The sequence below is a fragment of the Notolepis coatsorum genome (assembly GCF_963971535.1).
Source record: "Notolepis coatsorum genome assembly, chromosome: 5".
Lineage (NCBI taxonomy): Eukaryota > Metazoa > Chordata > Actinopteri > Aulopiformes > Paralepididae > Notolepis > Notolepis coatsorum.
In genome coordinates this window covers 160807584-160817522 of record NC_140169.1, presented here as the reverse complement: position 1 = coordinate 160817522, position 9939 = coordinate 160807584, and the positions used below count along the sequence as shown (strand labels likewise).

Below are 9939 nucleotides of genomic sequence, written 5' to 3'. Positions count from 1 at the left end.
ATGGCAACAGTCAGAGATCAGTAATAGTCTGTAAAAAACTGTGCTCTCTCTCACAAAAATGTACGGGGACGATAATAACCACCCGTTGGAAACCTCTGCTTGCAACAATATAGGGTTTCTACAGAAGAATAACAATCTGGAAGAGAAGAGTCGGATCGCGAGCTCCTTCGAGGAGCGTTCGTCCAAGAACCAGCTCTCCTGCGATAACGGCGACAGGGACACGCGGTTCAGACGCACGGAGGCGGACTTCTCTAATCTCTTCGCCAGAGGTAAGGATATATATTGTAAAGGGAAACATATACAAATCATTGATTTTTATCGTTGGAATTTTTTTTGCATTTTATATATGTAAGCATCTAGCTTATATTGTGAAATTCGAGTGATAAAGTTTAGGAATACATCTCACATAATTCTTCAAATTTGATCGCTAAATTATAGGCTAACCCGTATCGTCTAATTAAATGTGTGTTTTTTCCGCCCACAATGAGTATCCAAACCCTCTGTATATTAATTGTCACACTGTCAGCAACACAGTCACTATACTGTAAATGCATACAGGTGCTATTGTTCTTCTCATGCCAATTAAGGGTTAATTGTTGAGCTTAATTTGACTCATTTCGAGCGGCGGTTAATTTGACTCATTTCGAGCGGCGGTGACACATTATAGTCAAAAACTATACGCCTATATACCTTTTCAAATAATTTTACAATTATGCGAATTATTAAAAGTCTGTATTGTTGGCTGGCAGGTTTTTGGCATAGTGCATATTAATCATCTATAGATTTTCTCTGAGCAGACACGTTGAATCATTGACAATGTGTTGAGAAGATGGAACGCCATGAGTAATTATTAACCCTTTCACTGCCGCACTATACCAAATGGTTAACCCTTTCACTGCGACAATACACAGAAGGTTAACCCTTTCACTGCCATGCACACAACAGCAGGTTAACACGTTCACTGCCACACTACCCACGGTGAAAGGGTTAATGTAGAGCTTCTGGGAGAATGAGAGTCAATGAGGGTTGGAACTGACATGATGAGGTTTTAAACTATACCCATAATGTGTGTGAGAGAATAATACAGAAAAAACCATTGTCTGATGTTTAATCACACAACAGCCAACTGGAAGGAGGAGACACAGTGCTCAGGAGGAGTTATAGAGCTATGGTCGTCTGGTAATCAGAAGGTTCTCGGTTAGATTCCGGCTCCTCCCACGGGTGCTTGAGCAAGACGCTTAACCCCCCTCCCCTATAACTTATTCACCCACACATTCTCACACAGATGGTGGAGCAGGTTGGCACCTTGCGGTTTGCCTCCTCCACCATCTGTGTGAGAATGTGTGGGTGAATAAGTTACTGTAAGATATTCCTTTATTGATCGGTTATATACCCTGATGGGGGGGGGGGGGGGATCCCCTTTGAACAGCCCATCTGATGTTTCTCCCCTCCTGTGGTGTCCCCCCCCCCCCCCCCCTAAAGTGAGTCCTTCCTCATCTTCTTTGTTGGGGAAAGTCTGGGGGTGTTGCATAATGTGGATTCTATTGTTCTGGATCTATTGTGATGTTTCTTCTTGACCTGTAAAGCCCATTTAAGGGACAGTTCCATGTGATTTCGGGGCTATACAAATACATTTTGATTTGATATCATATACGTTATAATAAATAGAGGCAATCAATAATTAGAATCTGAACGTATACTATGAGTAAGAGTAAAAGTAAACGGTATACATACACACAAGGTGCAGTATACACAAGGTGCAGTATACACAAGGTGCAGTTTACACAAGGTGCAGTGTACACAAGGTGCAGTATACACAAGGTGCAGTATACACAAGGTGCAGTATACACAAGGTGCAGTACACACAAGGTGCAGTATACACAAGGTGCAGTATACACAAGGTGCAGTACACACAAGGTGCAGTATACACAAGGTGCAGTATACACAAGGTGCAGTATACACAAGGTGCAGTACACACAAGGTGCAGTATACACAAGGTGCAGTACACACAAGGTGCAGTATACACAAGGTGCAGTACACACAAGGTGCAGTATACACAAGGTGCAGTACACACAAGGTGCAGTATACACAAGGTGCAGTACACACAAGGTGCAGTAAACACAAGGTGTAGTATACACAAGGTACAGTATACACAAGGTGCAGTATACACAAGGTACAGTATACACAAGGTGCAGTATACACAAGGTGCAGTAAACACTAGGTACAGTATACACAAGGTACAGTATACACAAGGTACAGTATACACAAGGTACAGTATACACAAGGTGCAGTATACACAAGGTGCAGTAAACACTAGGTACAGTATACACAAGGTAGAGTATACACAAGGTGCAGTGTACACAAGGTGCAGTACACACAAGGTGCAGTACACACTAGGTGCAGTATACACAAGGTGCAGTATACACAAGGTGCAGTATACACAAGGTGCAGTACACACAAGGTGCAGTACACACTAGGTGCAGTATACACAAGGTGCAGTATACACAAGGTGCAGTATACACAAGGTGCAGTACACACAAGATGCAGTATACACAAGGTACAGTACACACAAGGTGCAGTAAACACAAGGTGCAGTACACACAAGGTGCAGTACACACAAGGTGCAGTATACACAAGGTGCAGTATACACAAGGTGCAGTATACACAAGGTGCAGTACATATACACAAGGTACAGTATACACAAGGTGCAGTACACACAAGATGCAGTATACACAAGGTACAGTACACACAAGGTGCAGTAAACACAAGGTACCCTATAACTGGCATGATATATAAATACGTCATACGTTGTGGTCCGTGCAGGTTTTTGGTGGACACACTTACAGTATAGTGGTCAGACATTCGGACTAATAAACGCCATCCATTTAGACCATTTAGACCAATTTAGACCAAATACATCTCAACTAGGGATGTCCGATATTATCGGCCGATATTGGCATTAAAATGTGATATCGAAAATTATCGGTATCGGTTTTCAATTTACCCAGGCAAGCAAGTAAGAACAAATTCTGATTTTATTTATTGTCAAAAGTATAAAAGTGTGCATAATGTTGTGTTAATTCCACAACAAGAGATATGTAATGTTAATTACCTGAAATTATTCCGTTTGGGGGGGGGGGGGACCCTGCATATATCGGTATCGGTTGATATCGGTATCGGAAATTAAGAGTTGGACAATATCGGTATATCGGTATCGGTAAAAAAAAAAAGCCAATGTAGCATCCTGAATATTCTGCTATTTATTCAGAAGTGCTGACTTAACCTGTTACTTCCCCTGTGTGCACAAATACGTTATAAACAGTGTTCCTCTTTGATATCTCGCCCGGACTAATGATGCGAGGTGCTCTTCTTCCTCCGGCTTCGATATGGACCATTAACGTGACATTGAATCATCTTTCTTCCTGCCTTGAGTGTCCCATAGTGGGACCAGTTTGCGGTCGCCAGCAGGGGGCGGTGGTGGCAGGCGGAGCGAAGGAGAAAGGAGCAGCGAGTGAGAAGCTAGTTACCTGGAGGGCGGAATAGGAGGAAGTCCTCTTCGACAGTGAACTCGAACGTGTGCTCTCGAAGAGCCCCGTTGAAGAGCAACGGGAGATAACAAGTACTTTGCTATAACACGGGTTATCCTAGAAGTACAAGCGATAGAGAAGTGTGTGAATAAGTGAAACGGGTTATCCTAGAAGTACAAGCGATAGAGAAGTGTGTGAATAAGCGAAACGGAAAGAAGAACCAACTTCAGTAAATAACGTGTTATCCTAGAAGTTGAAGCGGTATATTAGCTTGCTGCTAACGGCTATAGTGACTCTGAGTACACCACAAGGCGAGCGTCGCTGAAGACAGGTGGTGCCTATAGCACGTTGCGTTAGCTGTATAGGCGACAGCAGGAGGGTCCACCAAGACCCACAGTTTAGCTGTGTTTAAGGTAGCAAACAGTTTAGAGCGCGCCAGCTCAGTCAGCAGCCCCGCAGTGGACGTCTCGTCGACGCAGCCGAGGACACCTCTTCTTCCAGCAGAGGTCGCCACAACACAGCATGCTCCTCCAGTTCAGCCACTGCCCCTGCTGCCTACCCCCGCCCGCTGGCTGTTCTCGCGGGATCGCCCGACGGCCATCTTGTCACCCGGACGAGGGGTGGTGAGAGTGGACCCGCCATCTCGGTTAAGTACAGCGGTACTTCGTGTGCCAAAACAATATTCATTTGAAGCGAATGCTAGCAACCAGCGTCTAGGGGTACCCCAACCATTATAAGCCGGCTTTAGCTTAGGTCTTTTATTTGGTAACGTGGGCCCACATGTGATTTATTTTTGTATGGTAATAATATTGTGATGTTCTTGAATTCCCATTGAACTCCTTAATATGTGCCTGGGTCTTCCCCTACTCAAAGCGGGGCTCTTGAATGAATGTACTGAGCACTAGGTGCCTATTTTGGGAATAGCGTCCCCTGTATTATGAGTGAGAGCACCCGGTGCCTACTGTGATTATACTGCATATGAACCACATGAAGTTATAATCTGTAATTGCTACTTGGCCCGGCCTTATATAAAGGAGACGTAGATGGGAGCACAGTGTGTGTGTCTATTACTGAGCCTTGTTCTAACCTTTGTTGACCGGGTAAATATACGACTATCAGCATTACTATTTAACCCTTCCCACCCTATTCGTATCACATGGTTAAAGGTCTCTTCAGGTTGTCAAGGAAGGGTACTGCTTTGGGGGAGCGCAATATCTTTAGTCAACTAACAGTCACCAGGTGTGGGAGGGCTAACGGAGGTACTGGGGGAAGTGAGAGTGTGTGGGGAGCTATTGCTGAAGGCGAGGAGGACTAGAGTACCACCCCCCAGGTTAGTAAATCCTGGGCCCCATCCGCTCCTGCTGCCCGCCCTCCAGTTCGACGTTCCGGGCCCAAAGACGGGGGTTCAGATAGATTAGAATCTTCTGCATCCCGCTACCAGGTGGCCGTGTACAACCACTCCCATGAAGCAGGGATAATCCACCCTGCTACACCAATATATCGGAACATCCCTATAATCTCAACGTTTCACTTCGCAGATTTACTACCGGCCAAAAATGGGGAGGAGCCCAGCATGCAGTTCCTGCTGGAGGTGGTGGACATTCTCACAAACTACGTACGCAAGACCTTCGACCGGAGCACCAAGGTGCTGGACTTCCACCACCCCCACCAGCTGCTGGAGGGCATGGAGGGCTTCAACCTTGAGCTCTCAGACCAGCCGGAGTCCCTGGAGCAGATCCTGGTGGACTGCAGAGACACGCTGAAGTACGGCGTGAGGACAGGTGAGGTGTCGGTGGTGATTTCATACCTGCATGGTGGCACAGTGCTCACGTGCGCACAGACTAAAGCAGGGGTCTCAAACTCGCGGCCCGCGGGCCAATTGCGGCCCCCTACTTGACATCAAAGTAAATTTTTTTATTTTATTAATTTGTATTATTTATTTTTTTTATTATTATTATTTTTTTAATGTTGTGGGACTTGTACAGCACTTTGTTCAACTTTGTCAGTGCTGTAAAGTTTAAACCTTTTTAAATCTTAGACAAACAAAACACTTTGCTTTCATGAAATATGGTAAGCCGTCATTTGAGGCTTTATAAAAGCAGCACAATGAACACAAATCTGTCAGTGCAGAGTCCGACCTCATCTTAAATAACAAACAGCATTGCTTGTTGTAGTTAACAAAGAGAGGCAGAGTTGATTTAGCAAAAAAAATTATATATATAATATTTGATGCGGCCCAGCCTCACCCAGACTCTACCTCCAGCGGCCCCCAGGTAAATTGAGTTTGAGACCCCTGGACTAAAGATGATGCCTAATTGCCTCTAGGAATGGATGTAACACATTTCATTCACAAGTTTTGTGTGAATGTATCTGAGGACGTATTTGAACACACCTGATGACGACCTGCGCTATTGTTATGCAAAGTAGCTGTAGTGGGTACTTAGCGAGTTGGCGCATCAGTCAAGTGCAGCGCATTCCTGTGTGCACGCGCGTGCACATCCGTGCATGTGCGTGCGCGTGCTTCTGCTCACAGAGCCGGTTGCTCGCCGTGCAACCCCGTCCCATGAGCAACACACCCCTGCCTGAAGTACACTGTAAAAATTGGGATTGGGGTTAAATTAATATTTATTCAATAATAATTTTTAGTAAAAAAAAATACTATGTGCCATTTGAAATCGAATTGAGCTGAATTCAATGAATTCGAACCATTTATGAATGGCATTTTACACAGTTTTAGTTGAATACGATTAGGTGATAGTTTATTAAAAGTGACCAGATGACGCTCCACGTTTTTTTACAGTGTACGGCGTGAGCGCAGGTGAGGCACGACGAGGCTCGGTCGGGGCCGACGAAGCGCGACTCGCGCTCGCGCTGGGGGGGGGGGTCGATGGCTCCCATTAGCCGTACACGGCGCATTAATGATTATGGGTTGAGCCTCCGTCTTCTCTCTCAACCAGAGTGATGGGATTGATGTGAAATGCATCAGTTGACGCGTTACTCGAGGTGTTTGTCTATTAGGATGTTTAGGTAATGATTTGCATTAACTGGGACGTTCATAACACGCTCATTACTCATCTATTAATGTATTGTGTAATAACACTGTTATAACATGTTCATTACGCATCTATTAATGTAGTGTGCTTGTGTAATAACAGTGTTATAACACGTTCATTACTCATCTATTAATGTATTGTGATTGTGTAATAACAGTGTCATAACACGGTCATTAATAATCTATTAATAACACGTGTTATATAAAGGTAAAAATAAAGGTTAAATAAATGTAAAACATATTTAATTTATTTGAATTTTTTACAGATACCGATAATTTCCGTTATCACATTTTAATGCCAATATCGGCCGATAATATCGATAGGCCAATAATATCGGATATCCCTAGTTAACACGTTACGTTAGTAAAGTGCAGCAGTGTTTCCTTGTTTCTCTGTGAACCCCAGGTAGTGAAAGGGTTAACAGTGTTTCCTTGTCTCTCTGAACCCCAGGTAGTGAAAGGGTTAACAGTGTTTCCTTGTCTCTCTCTGAACCCCAGGTAGTAAAAGGGTTAACAGTGTTTCCTTGTCTCTCTGAACCCCAGGTAGTGAAAGGGTTAACAGTGTTTCCTTGTCTCTCTGAACCCCAGGTAGTGAAAGGGTTAACAGTGTTTCCTTGTCTCTCTGAACCCCAGGTAGTGAAAGGGTTAACAGTGTTTCCTTGTCTCTCTGAACCCCAGGTAGTGAAAGGGTTAACAGTGTTTCCTTGTCTCTCTCTGAACCCCAGGTAGTGAAAGGGTTAACAGTGTTTCCTTGTCTCTCTGAACCCCAGGTAGTGAAAGGGTTAACAGTGTTTCCTTGTCTCTCTCTGAACCCCAGGTAGTAAAAGGGTTAACAGTGTTTCCTTGTCTCTCTGAATCCCAGGTAGTGAAAGGGTTAACAGTGTTTCCTTGTCTCTCTGAACCCCAGGTAGTGAAAGGGTTAACAGTGTTTCCTTGTCTCTCTGAACCCCAGGTAGTGAAAGGGTTAACAGTGTTTCCTTGTCTCTCTGAACCCCAGGTAGTGAAAGAGTTAACGGTGTCTCCTTGTCTCTCTGTAGTGTGGTAGTGAAAGGGTTAATGGTGTTTCCTTGTCTCTCTGAACCCCAGGCAGTGAAAGGGTTAACGGTGTCTCCTTGTCTCTCTGTAGTGTGGTAGTGAAAGGGTTAATGGTGTTTCCTTGTCTCTCTGAACCCCAGGCAGTGAAAGGGTTAACGGTGTCTCCTTGTATCTCTGTAGTGTGGTAGTGAAAGGGTTAACGGTGTCTCCTTGTCTCTCTGTAGTGTGGTAGTGAAAGGGTTAACGGTGTCTCCTTGTCTCTCTGTAGTGTGGTAGTGAAAGGGTTAACGGTGTCTCCTTGTCTCTCTGTAGTGTGGTAGTGAAAGGGTTAACGGTATCTCCTTGTCTCTCTCTAGTGTGGTAGTGAAAGGGTTAACGGTGTCTCTCTCTGATCCCCAGGTAGTGAAAGGGTTAACGGTGTCTCTCTCTGAACCCCAGGCAGTGAAAGGGTTAACGGTGTGTCTCTCTGAACCCCAGGTAGTGAAAGGGTTAACGGTGTGTCTCTCTGAACCCCAGGCAGTGAAAGGGTTAACGGTGTCTCTCTCTGAACCCCAGGTAGTGAAAGGGTTAACAGTGTCTCTCTCTGAACCCCAGGTAGTGAAAGGGTTAACGGTGTCTCTCTCTGAACCCCAGGTAGTGAAAGGGTTAACGGTGTCTCTCTCTGAACCCCAGGTAGTGAAAGGGTTAACGGTGTCTCTCTCTGAACCCCAGGTAGTGAAAGGGTTAACGGTGTCTCTCTCTGAACCCCAGGTAGTGAAAGGGTTAACGGTGTCTCTCTCTGAACCCCAGGTAGTGAAAGGGTTAACGGTGTCTTTTAGGCCTGGGCGGTATCATTTTTTTCACACCGTCATAACTTGATGACCTAATACCCCGGTATACGGTATATGACGGTATGACTTTCATTTTCATCAGCGGGGGGGGGGGGGGGCAGCTAACAATATACTCGTTATTATCACCATACATAACGCTTGCTTATATTGAAACACGTTGAGATTAGGGCCGTTCTTTCAACCTGAAAGTGCACTTTCTTCAACCTCGAGGTAAACAAATCATAGAAGGTAGCCACTGCCGCCTGCCGGCACCATCCAGGTATCGACGTGAGCTAACGGTAGCTAGTTAGCCCGGCCGGCAGCCCGGCACCATCGTATCAACGTGAGCCAGTTGCATTAGGATTAAAAAATTTCAACACTCACTCACCCCGTTTTATATTACATTCCCAAAGAAGTGCCTCCGTCTCTCGTAGTCTCGTTGTGCTGGATGAAGTCACTGGCGAGTCGACTCGTGGCGCAAGGGTTTTGCTTAAATCCGAACAGACTCCAGTCCTTTAATTGTCCAAATGCGACAGTGTGTGCAAGTTTAGCTCTTGTTTGACAAAACGTTAGCCATCTGTGGTCAGGGAGCTCATCGTGGGCTGGAGTGACGGTGGTTAACTTCGACGCTTCATTGTTCAATGGTAACATATTATTATTATTGCTTAAGCTTTAGCAGCTGCTCAGAGATAGAGGAAATGCATACAGGTTAGTGTATGCTCAGCTCAGCTCTGTGCGGGGAAATACGGACCGCCTCCCCTGCCCTCTGCTGGCCGTGCTTTGTGTGTGTGTGCACCCACTTCAACCAACTCGAAAGTTAACTCCGTTTCACTAATGGAAACCGAAACCCAATGCCGTCCCTGTATAAACTCTGTTTCAGTGGAAATAGAAACTTAAAACCAACTGTGATTTTGACGGTATTGATTTTCAATACCGTCGGTATTTCTAAATACCCCGGTATACCGTAATACCGTCATACCGCCCAAGCCTAGTGTCTTTCTCTGAACCCCAGGTCTGTGGTGTGGCAGTGAAAGGGTTAACGGTGTCTCTCTCTGAACCCCAGGTCTGTGGTGTGGTAGTGAAAGAGTTAGCGGTGTCTTTCTCTGAACCCCAGGTCTGTGGTGTGGCAGTGAAAGGGTTAACAGTGTCTCTCTCTGAACCCCAGGTCTGTGGTGTGGCAGTGAAAGGGTTAACGGTGTCTCTCTCTGAACCCCAGGTAGTGAAAGGGTTAACGGTGTCTCTCTCTGAACCCCAGGTAGTGAAAGGGTTAACGGTGTCTCTCTCTGAACCCCAGGTAGTGAAAGGGTTAACGGTGTCTCTCTCTACCCCAGGTCATCCCAGGTTCTTCAACCAGCTCTCCACTGGGCTGGACATCATCGGCTTGGCTGGAGAGTGGCTGACCTCCACAGCAAACACCAACATGTAAGTGCCTCCATACATTCAAACCAGCCGCTATTTAATTTAGTCTAAAGTGGAACTATTTTACTATTTCTTTCACTATTTGGGCAATTTGACA

The 9939-nt window shown here is 45.4% G+C and overlaps 1 protein-coding gene across 1 annotated transcript in view; it reads left to right on the top strand.

Moving 5' to 3' along the window:
- Nucleotides 1-137: 137 nt before the first annotated feature.
- LOC311229314 (glutamate decarboxylase 1) overlaps nt 138-9939 on the top strand; it is a 102784-nt gene continuing 92982 nt past the window's right edge. The window contains exons 1-3 of the mRNA XM_084315389.1: nt 138-269; nt 5066-5308; nt 9755-9845. Coding sequence (XP_084171515.1) covers nt 5101-5308; nt 9755-9845 — 299 coding nt within the window. The 5' untranslated portion in view covers nt 138-269; nt 5066-5100. The remainder of the gene's footprint in view (nt 270-5065; nt 5309-9754; nt 9846-9939) is intronic.